This window comes from Toxotes jaculatrix, chromosome 4, assembly GCF_017976425.1.
Source record: "Toxotes jaculatrix isolate fToxJac2 chromosome 4, fToxJac2.pri, whole genome shotgun sequence".
Taxonomy (NCBI): Eukaryota; Metazoa; Chordata; class Actinopteri; family Toxotidae; genus Toxotes; species Toxotes jaculatrix.
The window spans coordinates 18,094,872-18,113,264 of NC_054397.1; the positions used below are offsets into that span (position 1 = coordinate 18,094,872).

Below are 18,393 nucleotides of genomic sequence, written 5' to 3' on the forward strand. Positions count from 1 at the left end.
AGTGATGTGGGAGTGAGGACCCCAGTGATTAGCCATCTTTTTCACTGCCTGATGGTCCTCTTAACGCAGCCTCTCAGGTCACCGCCTAACATCCATCTCTTACTCTCTCTCTCTCACTCTCTTTCACTAATGATGTGATCAGTTAGCTATCGCTGGTGTTAATAAGAGAAAAATGCTGTGGGGGGTGGGGGGGCAGCCAAACAAAAGGAGGAAAAAAGTAGACAGAACTAAATAAAAAGAATAAAAAGACAGGAATAAGGGTGAATGTGAGTGGGTTGACATTAATGAATAAATCTGGTGATTTAATAGAAATAAGTAGGCTGGTTTCTTGTTGAGAGGGAGATAAATTGCTTCTGAGTGTGTGTGCATGTGTGTGTGCCTTCACGTGTCAAGGGTCAGCCCACAGCCAGTGGTGAGGTGATTTGAGAATGTGTGTGAGTAAAACTGTACAACCTGCTTTGGCAATTATGCACTTAATTATGGCCTTGCCAATAAAGCTATTTGAATTTTTAGAGTGTAGCAATGGAAGAGCAATATAAGGAGACTAAGTTTGTCTGTGTGTTGTGATAACACTGAGTTCGCGTTCTGCCTGTCTTCAACAAAATATATTTTATGAAGAAAAAAGACACACACACACACACACACATAGAAAGAAAGGCAGCTGAGGGTACTGACATGGGGGCTGAATAAGTTATTTAATCAAGTGACTTGATGAAGTAGAAGAGTGGCTGATTAGAGATAACAGGTCTGGTCAGGATGGGGAAGGTCAGTACTGATTTCATCAACTAGGTGGATGTCCCCTAGGACACCGGGACATGGGTCAACTACCTGGGTTATTGTACACAAGAACATACTGTATACCTCACATTTCTAAATGTGCTAAATGTCAGTTAATTAACTTGACATATAATTTTCCTCAGCAATGAGTCGCAAACCTGGTTCCCACATTAGTTTATTTCTTGACACAGATCTAAACAAAAAGATCTATTTTACCAAATAATAATATGTTTCAGAGGGAGTGAGACAGTGATTTGTGGGAAAATCAGTAATTTTGTAAACATCAGAGCAGCCACCACGTTTGGTTGCAACTCTGTTCATTCACAGAACATTTCACAAAGGCGCAAATATGAAAGCAAAAGGGAAATCATCAGAAAAAACGAAATGAAAAACAATCAAAGCATGCATGGAAGATAAAAACCAAATCTAATTCTACTGGAGAAAGAACAGCACCGACTGCAATTCACATGAACTTGAAAAAAAAAAAAAAAAACATGACAAAAATAATAACGTTGGGCCTTCTCTGTATGGTGCATATAATGACAAAGTGAAAGCAGAATTTTAGAAATGTTTGCAAATTTATTAAAGAGAATTTTTTTTTACACTGATGTAGGTATTCACACCCTCTGCTAAGACACTTCAAATTTAGCTCAGGTTCCTCCCATTCCTCTTGATCATGTCTGAGATGTTTCAACACCTTGATTGGAGTGGTGGTAAATTCAAGTGATTGGACATGATTTGGAAAGGCACACACCTGTCTATATAAGGTCTCACAGCTGGCAATGCATATCAGAGAAAAAAAAAAAAGAAGCCATGCGGTGGAAGGAACTGCCTGCAGAGCTCAGAGACAGGACTGATTGTGTAGAGGCTCAGATCTTGGGAAGGCTATAAAAAAATTTCTGCTGGACTGAAGGTTCACGGAAGCACGGTGGCTTCCAGAATTCTTAAATAGAAGAAGGTCCAGGACTGTTCGTAGAGCTGGCTTCCCGGCCAAAGCAATCGGACAATCCGGGTGTGTAAAGCTTGTTGAGTCATATCCAAGAAGATTCAAGGCTGTAATCGCAGCCAGAGGTGCTTCAGCTAAGGCCTGACTAAAGAGACTGAATGTAGTGTGCATATTATCAACATGCTAAAAGATTACAGTAAAAATATGAGGGCATCTGAAGGATAACAATTTTGTATTTACTGTTATAATCTTTACTTCTGCTCATCATACTGCATTTTCAGTAATCGGTCTTTCATTCTGTATATTTCTCACCGCTTCACTGACCAAGCCATAGTAGTTTTCAGGACCATGGACTGGAGCTGTCCATGGTGCTGAAAGCTACTACGGCTTGAGATTTACAGGGAGTTAAAATCATTTGATTCAGATGGGAATTCACTTAAATTCTTAACTAAAAATTTAAAATCAAACTTCTCATCTTGTGTCAGCATGTTGAGGTAGCGCCTGGCCTTGATATGTGCACTTGATTCTTCTGCAAACATGATGCAAATCTGGTTTTGTTAATAAATATCCAGTTTAAAGCTCGCTATTGGGATTTTTGGAAAATCTCTTCAATGTATTAAATGCACTGAGCACGCAAGTGGGTAAGTAGGCCTTGTTGGCCTTGTTCTGAGGAATTTATTCATTCCCCCTTGGTAGTACGGCTGGCTGGAGTCCCTTTGATCCAAATGTCATCGTGGCCCACAGGTTCTTGTTATATAATGCTGTTTTCTCAGTTTCCCAAGGTGTACAAGTCTATGTGTGTGTGTGTGGAAGGAAGGTACGTGAAATATCAGATGAGTTCTAGGACATTTGTGCTTGTGTGTGCATGCGTGTGTGTGTGTGTGTGTGTGTGACTTGAGAGCTCACAGATTCTTCCACTGTAGGCGAACTTCAGTGCACTGAGTAAACTTGGAGGAGGACATGAGTCATCTCAGGCAACAGAGAAGCAATAGAGAGAAGGAATGGCTGTTATGGGAGAAGCTATGCCAAGTTGTGGCCTACAGAAGGTACTTTGGCCTTGTGTTTGTGTGTTTGTACTTTTGTGTGTGTGTGTGTGTGTGTCCATACCTGCAGACAGAGCACTGCCTTTGAGGCTGCAGGGCAGTGAACATGACGATGACAGAGTAGTTCCTGGGTGGGGCCTTGACAAAGCGACGAAACTTGTCACCGTTCATCCGGACGACCGAACGCCGAGAGGACCACTCCATCATTTGGTCAACCTTCTCTGACAGCAGGTTCTGAACACACAGACAAGGAAAAAGGGCAGAGAGGACAATGCTTCCTGTTAGAATGTTCACATTCAAACAGTAATTCATGTGACTGCCACGATGCTAATGAGCAGCAGTTTAAAAATAAAAGGTATTTTAATTCTTTTTTTTTTCCCTTTCAGTCAAACGACAGTATAGAGATGACATTCTATTACACTCACATAAAATAACCTAATTGTACACTCCACAGAATTCCCCACAGAATATATCAAAATCCTTGATCCTTGCCTGAAAAACAGACGGCCTCTTAAATTCTGTAACGTTCAAACTATTCCACGGCCAGGAGGAGCCTTGCTGTATACACTGGCTGCTTTGAAAGTCCAAGGCTGATACAGTGCAAGGTGTTGCTGGATGCGAGTTACTGAATCTAAATTTTAATAGGTTTGACTCCTGGCCTGTATTGACTAATGGGATGCAAAGAATCTAGAATACAACAAACCTAACCATTATTTACAGAAAAGGAGCCCTGACTTGGCAGTGTAGGTGTGTGTGCATGCACAGAAAAGCCACAGTTCTTGTGTTTGTGTGTGAATTGTAGGAGTCTGTTGATTAAATCCGGTCTGGCTTAGCTAAAAGGTCACAACGGAGTCAGCATCAGAACTCAACGCTAAAGGTAAACAACACACAGTATACATGTGTACACAAACACACCAGCCACTAGTGCCTTTGCAGTGATGATGGTAATGATTCGGTGTGTCTGACTGTGGATGTGTGCGCATAAGTGTCTTTGTACTTTATGTGTGTGTGTCTGTAAATGTACTGTATGATTGTGTAAGTTCTCAGCAGGACACTGCTTAGTTCCTACCAGCATCATCTTTGCCAAACTTGAGATCTGAACTGATGGCTGATGAAATACTGAGACTGCTGATGAAACACTTGTTTCCAAACCTCTGCTGATCAAACTACACAGCAAAAAATAATCTGTCCGAGAAGCATATTTCAATTTACAGCATAGAACTTTTTTTTTTTCCCTTCCTTCCGTGATCCAGACTATGCTAAATCTGTGCTGAGGGTTTGTCATGCATTTTTCATTAAAGACTTTTGTCCACCATCTCTGCATCTTCAGTACATACAGAAACACCGATAGATTTTTTTTTCTTCTCCTTTCTTAACCAATTTCTTTAAAACAACTACTGTACTCTAAATGGGAATGGGTAATTCAGAGACCCAAAGGGTGTTTTTGTTTGATATTCATTTCATGCTTTGGACTGATTAAATCATTCTACTCATAGTTAACTACTAGTGCTAATACAATTGACCCTAGTGTAATGGCTCTGTTCTAATTCATGTTGGACAGGGCAAAGAGGAGAACATCTCAGCTGAAACAGAATGAACCAAGTAGGCTGCTGTGGTACACTGGTGCTCAGTGTACATAACAACACGTTAGATTAGAAAATGTCTACAACAGCGATGACATTAACTAATAGTTTTTGAATCAATTTAAATGTCAAAGCATTTTCTTTTGAATGAAATAATGCTAGGTTATAATTTAAAAAAAAAATAACACATCTGTGCCTATTTTATTGTTCATTTCTAAATCTATTATCAAAATGTCTTGCTCACTGAGCCAGCTGAGTGTGCTGATAAATAGGTGTAACATTCTTCATGCTTCTCGCTCTCAGCTGCCACCCAGCGTATGCATGCAAGCCTCACTTGTGAAGAAGGGCATTTGATGCACAGCTGGAGGGTAGCAGGCAGGAGTGGTGGGCTTTTTGTGGCTGCACTCAAATACTCAAAATTTTCTTTCCAATCTGCAATCAATTTGCACCAGTTTTGAGGGGTAACACAAGACAGTATGAGCATTTCATTCCTTGCTACTCTATGCACAGTGACTTTCCATCTCTCCCTCTTCATCCCTCATCAGCATCCCTCTTTCTACTCAGTGGTTCGTAGTTCACTGGTATTGGATCAAGTAGACAGTAGCTAAATAATTTAGCACTGCACCTCACTCCTACTGCTAATCGAGCACAAAATCTCTCACACACACCCCAGTTCATAGGCTTGACTGCAGATACGAAGAAGAGCTGTAGACTAAATCTCTCCAGTAAACTGCCTGGAGACAAGATCGACGAAGACAAACAAAAAAGAAAAAGTGGAAGAGGATGAAAAAGAGAGTGAAATAGAGAGGGAAAGACAGTAGTACAACATGAGTTTATGCTGTATTGCTTGTTCACTTCAGACAACACATACACTCCCACGCCACTGGGCCACGTTTAATGAGAGAGATTCGCAAAGAAACACTGCAGAAACGAGTACAGCACACCACCACTACACACACACACACACACACAAATGGGAGTGCACATCCAGAGGAGGTACAAAGTGCTTTCTGTGCACCTATGCTTTTTTTTTTTTTTGTCTTGAATTTATCTACCAAGTTTTTGCCCGTGTGCATTCAGCCCCAAAAGGAGAGCTGTCAGTCTTGGATGCCAATCATACTGGCAGTAATGATGCACTACCTTACTCATGTTCTGCAGACACACACACACACACACACACACACACACACACACACACACACACACACACACACACACACACACACACACACACACACACACACACACACACACACAATCAACAGTGCTGAAAATATACTGAAGTACTACTTGTGAGGGAAGTGTAACCGATGATAAAGGTGCTGAAGCACAATGCAGAGCAGGGCAGCTGGCAAGAAAGAATATTGGCTATTATATCTCAAACTCGCCTTGTGTCCCAATTAACATGAATCCACTTGTGTAGTCAAAGGATAGAACTCATGGCGCTACGGTGCTTGGTATTGCATTATCTCTGTTTTTCATCTTTCTTTTGCCTGTATTTCACATTAAAAGCCTCTCTCAACCACTGGCAGGTTTGTAATGTGAAACAAGATGAGGAAGTGATGAGTTTAATCAATACCAGCTTCATACTGAGAAGAAGAACGGCAATGGAGGACCCAATGGGTCTGACTGCTGAGTGTGAATAGCATTTTTGTTAAAAGGAGAAGCCTTGAGAAACCTGAGCAGTGAGTCGTAGTCTGGCATGAGTATATTGTTGTAATGACGCTGTGGATGCTATGTGTATTTATATCATATGCTGAGTTTACCATTACAACAGGTAAACATGAAAGAAGTGTCTGGTTTGCATTACCTGCAAACCGCAACAGCAGCAAATTAACACAGCAAACAGAAGCAGACAGGAAAACAAGGAAATGTCTTGCGAAAAACTGACCTTATAAAAACAGAAATAAAATATCTGCCACTAACAATAATAAACCCAAATAAAAGGCCCGGCTCACTCTTCAGCTGAGCTAAATTTGTCCACTATCCGAGGGCTCACAGTAATATCTATAGCCTGTATTAAAATGATGCCTGTAAACTACAAAGTAGTTAAAAACACTTCTGAGGCACAGTTCTCACACAGAGCTATTTAAATATCTTATGTTAGACTTTCAAGTGACTCCCACACATCAGTGTTATGACTCCCTCCTTTACCTAATCCACATACGCAAACACGTACAATACATAAGCACTCCAAACAGCCTAGGACCATTAAAAACATTTATTTTCCACCCCACTGAGCACAGAGAGCATTAAAATGAATCACATCTACGGTGTGTAAATGTGCGTGTGTGTGTGTGTGTGTGCGAGTGTGTGTGTGTGTGTGTGCGTGAGTGAGTGAGTGAGTGAGTAAGATGCACAAATTGTCTGCAGATATCCAGCTTTATCCATCTGATTTTCTGTTACTCACTCTATGAATGTCATGACCTCTCTCTCTCTCACACACACACACACACACACACATTACAGGTCACAGGGTAGGCAGCAGACTGTATTAGTAACACTGAACTGTGGTCTAAATCACTCTCTAGTTCCCCATTTAGTCTTTTCCTCTTTTATCTTTTCTCATTATGCCCATTTTTCCTCTTAATTTCCAATTGTCTTTTTTCCTACTTTTCTTTTCCGATTATCTTCTTTTCAGCATCTCCCAGTAGCTTCCACGTTTCTTGCAATACAAAGTCACTGCAGTGAACTGAGAACCGGATGTTGTGGCTAAATAAAGAATAAAAGGTTAAACAAATACAATAAAATTTACTTTAAAAGAAAAACTTTCTCAATAGCAGAGCCTCCAAACCCCAAAGGAATCAGATATGAAGAGCTCTAACAGAAGAGAAGAGAAAAATAACTCCAAGGGGAGGAAAAGAATAAATAGAAACTGATAGGGAGTTGAGAAAGAAGCAGAGCGGGGAAAGGAAATGATGAAGGGACAGAAAATATGAGACAGGAAGAGGATGACACATGGAGTGTATGGCAAGACTGACTCATGCACTGATGACCACACAGAAAGAGGTTATGGAAGGGGGGCATCAGAGAAGACGGTAGGTTTATCAGCCAAACAGTTATTCAAGCACAGAGTCACTCCGCCGGCAGGACAGCCAGCCCCAAAGCTGTCAGACAAATGCTCAGTCACTCAGCCAGTTGGGTAACCGGTCAGCCAGTTAATTATTTATTTATTTAGCTATTCAGCTGAATAGTAAATTGACAAGTTGACGTCAGTCACTCAAGGATTCGGTTAGTGAATTAAGCAGGCAGCCGATAGGTTAGCTAGGATGTCTGTCAATCAGCTGAGTCGTTTAATCAAATAACGAGTCAGTTGAGGTGACTTCTAGGAACTGGGAACAGTGTAGATTTCCCCTGACAGCCAGGGGTTTGATCTGCGAACCCTCCTCATGAAAAGCTAAAAGTATTTGTTCAGTCCACAATCCCTTGCTCTGAGCGGCGTAAACAGTGGTCTATTGTAAGTGAATGGGTCTCGGCTTTGGCCATCATGCTCCTATGCAGCTTCCTCCAATTCTCCCATTGAAAGGGGGGATTACTGGAAATTGGCTTCGTAACAAGGAACAAAGACTCTCTCACTCCCACTGTGTGTCAGAGAGTGGGAGTGAGAGAGAGAGAGAGAGAGAGAGAGAGAGAGAGAGAGAGAGAGAGAGAGAGAGAGAGAGAGAGAGAGAGAGAGTTTGTTAAAACCAGCAAAAACTTATTTCTGGTAATCATGGTGTCCTTATGGTGACTCTGGGACTTTCTGTGTGGAGCTAAACCAAAAATACTTAAAACACACACACACACACATGCACACAAAGGAAGCTCAGAAGGGCAGAACAAATGAGGAGAGAAGAAAAAAGCAATATTACTCAGAAATTCTATGTTTTATATTTAATTCCTGTGATTTTTTTAGAAGGAACAGAAGGGAAGAATTAAATGAGAAATAGGGGAAAAAGGTGACCAAGAGGTTTGAGAAGGACCTGGGGATTTGATTGAGGGCAAAAGCAAATACTGGAGAAGAGAGGAAATGTATGGAAAAACAAAAGAGACGAGAGAAGGAAAAGATGTGAAGATGACAGAGGGCAGTGATGAGGATGGACAAGTGAGCAGAGGAACACTGGGCAATTCTTGAGTAGTTCAAACATGCTTTTTGCCGCAGCTTGCCTGCTTAGTAGCAGACCGCACACTCACAGACACACACATACACATACACACACACACACGTTGGTATTCCTATGGTTGTGAGGACATTCTTTGACATAATGCATTCCTACCTTAGCACAACCTAAACAATCACAAATAAATGCCTTACTCTTACCCAAACATAAACTTCATTCTAACCTGAACCCTAAAACCAAGTAATGAAACATTCCTTTGAAAGTGAGTCAGAAAGTGAAGACCAGCTAAAATGTCCTTCCTCACTTTCTCAAAATGTCCTCCCTCCATTAGGTCTGTAACTCAAACTGCTCCTCACAAAGATAGAGGTGCAAGTATAAAAAGTAAAAAAAAAACAAAAAACACATGCACACTCAACATTGGAGGCAGTAAGTGACATCCTGTGAGTAAAGGGAGAGAGAGAACAGTTAATACGGTGAGATTTAAAACATATACCATCACACATTTTGATAGTGTGTCTGTGTGAGTCAGTTTGTCTGTCAGTTGTATTGTTTCCTTCTCTCACCTCTATTGAATCAAACCAACTTGCTTTCACATTGCCAGCTCCGCATTTGTCAGCCCATAATCTGCGATTCTCAGAAATACCATGACTTGTCAGTGGAGGGGGGGGGGAGGGATTTGTCAGCTTATCTGCCTAATAACAATTATTTGAAATAAATGCATTTTTCCCTGCCTTTGTCCACGCGTCTTCCTGTCGGTCACCCTCCACTGATTTTATTTTATGTATCTTCCCCCATTAGTGCCAGCCGTTGTGCCACTCTCTCCATGATGCTTATAGAATATCTAAACATTTTTCGGATTTGTTTTTTTGCTTACAGATTACAGCTTCTCTCTAACCCTCCCAGGCACATGGTGTGACATTTTAAGTCTTCTGTCATTTCCTTTCCCTCGGGTCCCTGTCTAAGTCTTTTGTGTTTGTTAGTTTAGGGTGTCTGCAAGTTTCATCAACTTAAAACTTTTTCAGACGGTTTAAATGCCACTTAAGAGGACAAATACGCTTAATTTCAAAGCTGAAATAAAATTTGTATATGATAAAAAGCATTATGCTTTGGGGTTGAGGGTGGCTGGGTTGAATCCTCACAAGAAGAGCTCCACATCTGAACTAAAGACCATTTAAATTAAGAGTTAAGACAACATGTTTTCACATAACTTTTGGGATTGTTCCCGGTTTTCTTGAAATCTGAAATTCCCACTTTAGCTTTTATTGATTTTTTCTATCTGTAGAGCTTGAGCAAAATATTTGTTGTTGAAGGAAAGAACAAGGAAGGAGCATTGTTCATGTACCTCCCCAGCCACAGTCTGTTCAAACATATAGAAGACTATTTTAACAACACATTGCACCATGTGGCCAAACCACACAATGCACACACCAGCTGGCCCGGGCATTTAAACCACTGACAAACCAGTGAGTGTAATTTATTCTAGTTACATTTTATCTGTTACAAAACAGGAGCAGAATGCTAAGGCTAATTGTTTGGTCACTGTGCTTGACCTCTACTCACCCCTCCTCCCTCCTTTATTATTGTTTTTCCCTGTGTTTGCAGATATCATTTCTCCAGGGAAAGCACAAAGCTGCAATTGGGTTTATGGGGTATCAGTGCAGTTTGATTTTGTTACAAAGGCATCCCAATAAAAACTGGGAATGGACACACAGGGCAAGGGGCCAGTCCTACTGTAAAAACAATAGGGAGTCAGAGCAAGCACTCAGGGAGCATATGGTCACTATGCTGTTCCCCGTAATAAAGCCAAGAAGGGGGAGAGGAAAGTCAATGAAATAAATGGGAGGAAAACTGGAGAAGAGGAAGGAAGAAGAAACGAGGAAAATCACCTGGACAAGTTAAAAGTAAGCAAGAGAGAGAAACAGAAAGCAATAAAGAAACAAACAAAAAGAAAAAAACAGTTGTTATAATCTAAACCTAAATAAATAAAGGCAAAGTAGTTCAGTCATAGAGTGAGACAGAAATTAAAATAGAAAAATATGGTGATGCAGAGCTGACATGCAGCTAATGTTAATGTTTCAGGTTGGAGGTTTTAAATTTACGTAACAATATTTTATGCTGGTAATACCGAACACGACCAAACATGATTGCACCTGCGAACTGGTACAATGGTCCATGTCAAAAGAGATTTAAGATTTGCTAGATTTTGCTAGCAGCTACTGGGCAAAGACGGTATTATTGTGCCACAGTTTAGTTTTATTTTCATTTCTTGAATACCCTTCGAGCTCCATGTCAGTCCCTCCCATACAGATATTCCAAATGTTTTTTTATGAATAGATGTGGAGAAGTCTTACGCCTGTTATACATGGTCTGAAAAGTGTCTAAAGCCTAAATACAGTCACATACCCAATGTTTGCCTTGGCACCAAGAACTACACCAGCATCTCTATTATATTTCTGTAATCCAATTCCAAAAACAAACAAACAAACAAACAACACTGCTTTACTTATTCTTTTTAGTAGCCAAAAGCATGTTGTAAAGGAAGCGCACGGTTATCTGGCAAAAAGCAAATGCAAAACAAATCTGTGTGTAAATTAGTTTCCTCAAGGATTTACATTTGTTGGGGGGATTTTTATGTAAGCTTACAGCAGGCATCATCAGGTGAAAATCTAATACAAAAAGAAGGGCATCACAGGACTCGACGAGGCGTTCCAACTTCTTAAGAGGCTAGGCAGGAAAGTCTATGCAAAGACTTTGTATAGCAACATCTGTGATATCCTTGAGCCAGGCAACAGGGAAGCAAAGGTAAGAAAGTAGGCAAGCTATGCAACTTCTCCACAAGGTTGGTGCAATGGATACACATTTATGAGATTAACTGACTTAAAAACCAGGAAAGGATACTTTACAAAATGTTCCTTTCGGTAGTTAACTATTTGACGACAGGTAAGAGTATCTCTAAGTCTAATTCAGGTCAAAACAAACAGTTTAGACAGCACCTTTAATGCACAGCCAGTATTATACTTTTCAGCCCTTAGTAAAACGAAGGAACAAAACAATCAAAATCAACTGCAGGGCAAAAACAGAAATAAAGAAAAATGTATTTGGAACTAGTTTGAAAACTACTGAGGATCTTTAAAAAAAAAAAAGACATAAATGGAGCCCTAGAGATGTGTCAGTTGCAGCAAAGAGCCATTCTCTTGAATTTGAAAGGAACACAAAGCGAGTATGAGGGCTCCTTCATCTCCTTGACACATGGCTAATTCATCACGATGTAGGGGACATGTTACCATCAAGTCTTTCCACGCCTTATTATCTTTACTTCAACTCACTCTCCCTCTTACTCTGAAGTGGTCTAAAAAGAAAAAAAAAAAAAGGAAAAAAAAAATCTTTCATCAACTTATAGCTCCGGACAGAGTGTTTGAGTAATCATCACACAAATTCCAGACTCTGCGTGTTTTGGGTCGAACTCTCACTGTGGCTGTGTGTGTGTGCAAAGTGTTCATCTGCTTGCATTAAGTGCTTGACTTCAAACATTCATGCGTGTGCGTGTGCGTGTGCGTGTGTGTGTGTGTGTGTGTGTGTGTGTGTGTGTGATCAAATGATTCAGGCAGAAAGAGTACGCATTTGGCATTCCGCTCACTTAGTAACATTAGTTGGACGGGTCAGCTGTGGGTGGTCTTAAGGTTTAATTAAGCACTGAAGAGAAAACAGAAAATGAGGAAAGTCTTGATGTACAGAAGTATCCTCCTTCATCCAACTAGAAGGAAAAAAAAGATATGGAAGGATTTCAATCAAAGGATGTCAGAGAGTATGAGTAAATTTTGAGGGAGGAGATGAGGAAGAAAGTTATAGTCGCACAGACAGATTGAAAGTTCATACTGAGCCCAGTTCAACACCATGGGATAAAAAATGGAATGGAAGGTTGGAACCAGAAAAAAAGGAAAAGAGGGGAAAGCAGTCATTTTCCCCCTTTTAAGTTGCTCTTCATTGTCTTTATAAATCCAATATGTTATAAAATATAGTCTCTCCTGCATATAACAACAGAACCTGCAGTAATTTTCAAGCCAATATTCTGTACTGTCCACTTCCATTTAGTAATTGGATACAACTCAACAAAGAGACTTGAGAGTGGAAACTTGAGACTTGAAAGAGAAAAAGAAAATTATTTTCTCAAGTGCTGTAACCCATAATGTAATATGAGTTTTCAGGAGTGAGCATTACCTCAGCTCTGCGAAAATTTGACTAAGGAGTTGAGCTTATTACAGTGCTCATCTTTTTTTTTTCCCCCTTTAATTATGACGAAGCAGCTACTAATCTCAACAATCAGGTAGAAAAGTAAGGTTTTTGCTCTGAGCTAAAGTTAGCCTTTGTTCATATAAATATTCTCATTTCTGTCAATGCTTCACAATTAAAGTTTTGCATCAGCCAGTTCATTTTAAGGATATTTTTGGGAAGGGACTACAGCTTCCTGTAGCCTTGGCAGACAATGCCTAAGTGTGTGAAAGCAAGCCCTAAAATATGGACCTTTTTTGTGCTTTTTTTTTTGACAGCAGATATTTTTAAAATATTCCAGAGAGGAAAGACAGAAAACAAAACAAAAACCGCAGCTACAGTGAGCTGTCAGATGATAAAGGGGACATGAGAAATGTTAGGGTAAACGTCAGACCTTCAACACGTACAGCAGAATAGCAACATTGTTTACAACATCTAACTCTGATCACAGACTCTGATCACAGTTGCTTATGTTAGGCTATTTCACAGATACATGAACAAACATCTCAGCTTCATTTTTCATCCTCGCCTAACCACTGGGCAGATCTGACCAATCAAACACAAAAATCAAACGCACTCGTCACAATCTTGTTTCCAGGTACAGCGGGACGGATTGACCTGAATTCACCTGCAGTGCTGTACCAGCAATAATTGGTCTTACAGAAGGAAGTCCAAGATGACAGAGAGACACAAAAGGTGGCAACTGCTGGCTTATGTGAAAAGCATAAGACAGAGCAAAGGTGGAAGTGTGGAAGTGAGGGGTTTAGACTTACTAAAGGTCATGAAGTTGAAAACCTGTCTGACTACCAGGTCAGTTGCCCTCGTCTTTTCTGCTCCCCAGTCGTACTGCGTCTCACTACTGTGTGACCTTTAGCTCTAAACCCTCCATTTACTCCTCTCTCTCTCTCTCTCTGTGTCTTTTAACTTTATGCACCTGTCCGGCATGCAGACTGTGCCAACCTGCCTGCAGTGATCACTTTTAATGGTCAATGTCACGGCCAAGAACACATTGCACATATAAGCATATTACAAATACAAGTGTAATTGGCCTAGTATGGTACCTCATTAGCCTTTGGAAGCTAACACTAGTATTAGTGCCTAATAACTGTGAGCTTAATGTGCTCCTAATTAGCCTTATAAGCCATTCACATTTGTTTTTTGCTTCTGCTTAGGTGAGCATTCAGTCTCACTAGGCCTATTACACATGGAAAAAAAGCAGCTTTTGAGTGCAATTCAGAGAGGAACCTCCAAAAATATCACAAGTATACTTGACTTTATTGTGCAAAGGAAACACAACTATCTTACCTTAAAATAGAAACCCACCTCAGGTAAATGTGCTGCCAACAACTGTGAGCAGAGTGCAGTTTGTAAGATTATTATTTCCTACAAACAGTAAGTCAACATTGGTTATAAAGGGATGGCATGAGGGCAGCTGCTATGTCACAAAAAATTATTTACAGTGGTGCAAACTTTAAGAAAGTATCTAAAAATGAAGCAAGTCCCATTACTGATTTATTCTAAGGTAAAAATCTACGGTAAAAATCTACCCACACTCAAGAGGACACTTCAATTCTACAGTTGTATGATATCATTGGATTTGTTACTGTTGGTATTTCAGCTCCTCCCATTAGAGGTCGCCACCGCAGATCACCATCCACATGGTTGATTTGGCACAGGTCTTAATGCAGGATGCCCTTCCTCATACAACCTGGGTTCAGGGGAGCTGGGGATCAAACCACCAACCCAGGGAACAGTGACCATCCTGCTCTGCCACCTCAGCCACAACCCCCTCTATAATGTCACAGAATTTAAATTACAATAATATATTTTTTTAATTATTTATAATATTTCTTATTAATTATTTTCATTATTATATACAGAATTGTGGTCTTTTAAAACAAATAGACGTTCCACTAACACTTCACACCAGTTTTGCTAATTGGGAACCACGCCCTCCAATGATCAGAGACTGAACATGCTGTCTATAGGCCAAAAGTAGGCCTATTTCTGCACCTTAGGCCTGCTCGCACAATGGCACATTTACTGCTGTGTCAAAATGTTGCAGGATGTACCCTGAAGAGGGAACGCAGTGTCCAGAGTCCAAATGCTCAGTAATGGCACTTCCTGTCTTTCCAATAATGGCCCTGATGCACTGGTCCAACTGGGCAAGCCTTTCCCCCACCAGTGGTCAGTGTGTCTATTCTGTGTTTGGAAATGTTTTTTTGGCCTCAGATTTTTTTTTTTATTAACTTTTTTTTTTAACTTCATCAGCTGTTCTCGTTTACAGCTCGTTTGCTAATAAATTGCAAAATTGAACATAAAGGATGATAAAATGTAGACTGCTGCTATATGAAGCCTGCTTGTATGGAATGAGCATTAGCTCTTTTTTCTTACACTTTTTTGTTCGTACATACTGTAAAAAGTGAGAAGTGAAAGAAGACTTTATACAATATGACATTCTGTGAACATCTTACATAATGACCAGTAGACACTTGCACTGACATTTTATCTCAACCTTGGTTTGATGAAGCAGTTAGACCTGAATGGGCTGGCGCACTGACTAAAGAGCTCATTGCAGAATGAGCGAGCAATAAAACCACTGGAGAAAAGCTGCTGTCTAGAACCTTTCTTGCTTTATTGCCTGGAAAAAAATGCATGCATTAAAGCTTTACCCCCTGTCCCAGTACGCTGAATGCAGCCTTACAGGCTGTGATAACAGTAATGTAACTTCTTCTAGCTCAAGCTACAGCTGTCTAACCGCCAACTGCAAAGTGGTGTCAGTCTCACAAGGGAGATGGTGAGCTAGCTGCACTAATCATATCGTGCTCTGAGCTCGGCTGGTGAGACTAATTGGCTGGTCAATAATCTGAACAGCTGGGAAGGGGAGTGACCACCAGTTGCTCAGATGAAACAAAGGGTGCAACAATCATCACAAATCAAGCTCCTCATTAAAGACATGATCTGTCAGCCATAGTTCAAAGAGCCTTCCCTTACTTTCGTTTATTTCAGTGAAGACAAGATAAGCTTTTACTGCATTCCAGCTGGGCGTTTGTCAACTCTGTGATGAACTGTTTTTGCACAGATATTATGTGCCATGCATTTAAAAGTTGCGTTGCTTCTTGCAGCAAGAAGACACTGTTGTTGACCATGTTCTACAATAAATCAGGTCAAAGTCAGCCGAGAATCTTCCTCCATTAATAAAAAATTAATGGACATAGTCACTCAAAGAGTGAATGAGTTTAAAAAATGTTCACCTACATGGTAGATATGGACTCACCTCTGGTGACTCAATTCGATGTATTCCAAACAGCTGTGAAAGCTGACTGTGACTTAAATAATGGGTTTTTACTTCACTTGGATTTCACTTGTTTGATCTGAGCCCAAACATTGAAATTAATTGTATTCTGCACTTTTCCCACATTTGTTTGATTTACTCTATATTAACACAAAATGCTTCCCTCCCTCCATTGCTAACTGTCCTTCTCTCCTCCGCTGCAGTGATAAGTGAAGTGATGATGGGTTTGTTGGAGGTGCTGAAAAACAACTTTGCCTCCTAATTTGATGATGTGAGTGTGTATCTGTGTTTATCTGTTGATGATCCTGAAGACTTGGAAAGTGATGGCATGAGCGACAACAGGGCACCACATGTAAAGATGCAACACCTTCGCCCATGTTTTTTTTCCATGTTTTTCCTCATGAAAAAGGAAGGTTGTTGTTCGTTAAATCTTAAATATTTTTTTAACAATCCCAATATTGTCCTGTCCTTCATGTTTACAATCCCTCCAATGACATGACTTTCTAAAAGAGTTAAACCAGTAAAGACAAAAAAGAGAAGTTGACAAAAAGAGTAGGAGTGAACTGGAGAAATTGAGAAGGAGAGAGAAAGAGACCAGGTCTGACACTAAATGGCATTTAGCATTTATCCTGACTACAGCTTTATGCTAAACTGCTTCAGTTCATCACGTTATATTACCGTATTTCTCAGTGTGTGTGTGTGTGTGTGTGTGTGTGTGTGTGTATGTGTGTGTAGCGTGTGTTTAATAACTTATTTTGGGGTCATAAATAACCTGTCAGTTCGACAGGCAAGCTTAGACAGAATTGTAATTCCTAATAAATCTCAATGCAACCGGGCGGAGGCAGGAGAGCACTTTTCTAACTTTTTCTCTCAGGACTTTCACTTTCAGATGAATGTTTCCACCTTAATAACCAACAAAGCCTAGAGGTTAGAGATGCCCAGCCCCCCACCCCCCTTCCTATCACCACCACCAGCACCATCTCACCACACCTTCCTCCGGCTGCATCTATAACACTGCTCCAAAATCTCCCCAGTGTGACTGTGTTTGACTGAGCGAATGAGAAGCAGGAGAAGAGCTAGAAACACCACGGTGATTGCTTGACATTCCCTGGACAAATAAATACTTTCAAAGGGCTATGTTAGCATAATTCAATAATTCATAACCAGTTCGATTATTTCAAGGTGTAGCTCTACCTAACAAGGACTCAATCTGGCCACAGGAGCGCTGTCCTCAGGTCCAACATGACCAGACAGAACTAACTCTGGGAAAAAAAAATCTGGCTCTCTTACTCTGCCCTCTTCTCTGTACTTTACCCTCTCATGACAAGTGTTTTCAATGAGGCAGTCTCATGACATCTGTTCAACCATGCAGAGAAACACAAAAGAAACACATACACACACACACACACACACACACACACACACACACACACACACACACACACAGTCTTTAGCCCCGTGTAGAGTGTTAACAGGCTTTCTACCAGTGAAGCAGAAAGACTAAGAGTTTAATAAGAGAGAATCATCAGATATCTGTGACAGGAAACATGTACACACACACACACACACAAACGCACACACACACACACACAAACGCACACACAAACGCACAAACGCACACACACACACACACACACACACACACACACACGCACGCACACACACACACGCGCGCGTACACAGCATTAGGAAAAGTACCACTATATCTATCAACCTTGTACAGAGTCAGCTCTGCGTGTATGCAAGTGCATATGTGTTAACATCTATACTTCTGTGTGTTTATATGTGTTTCTGTGTGCAGCTGTGTGTATTTATGTGCATGTGTATGTGTGTGTGTGGCCTGTGAACCGTCATGCCGACACAGGTCTGTCTGGGAGGATAAAAGTGTGACATCTTATCAGCCACAAGCCAGACATACACACAAACACACATTCTCAGACACACACACACACAGACACAAAAAGTAGGATAACTTGCCACCTCATATCAGCTATAAAGCAAGGAATGTCACTGTGGGGATGTTTTGGTGGGGGGCTGCCGCAGGGACCAAAGGAGGAACGGAGTATAGGCATGGAGGATGAGGGTGGAATGTTCAGGAATAAAGAAGAAATGAAGAATGGGATGAGAAGAGAAGTAACAAAGAAGAGAGAGCTAAGGAGAGATGGGGGGCAAAGAGGAGAGTACTTTAATGACAACATTTCCCCCTGGAGATAGGGAGTGATGAAGACAGGCAGGGATGAATGATCTGCATGATCAAAGAAGGAGTATGTTAGCCATTAGCGGTTACACAGTGACTGTTCAGAAACCAAAAGGTCTTATTATCTAACTCAGCCTTAGTTTGCCTGACACAACAGACGGACGACACTGAGATTTTAGGATG

At 40.7% G+C, this 18,393-nt stretch overlaps 1 protein-coding gene across 1 annotated transcript in view; it reads right to left on the bottom strand.

Annotated features, from left to right (window-relative positions):
- Window positions 1–18,393, bottom strand: part of tusc3 (tumor suppressor candidate 3) — a 69,869-nt gene that overhangs the window by 43,965 nt on the left and 7,511 nt on the right. Inside the window, exon 2 of the mRNA XM_041037330.1 lies at window positions 2,831–3,000. Within this exon, the coding sequence (XP_040893264.1) occupies window positions 2,831–3,000 (170 nt within the window). The remainder of the gene's footprint in view (window positions 1–2,830; window positions 3,001–18,393) is intronic.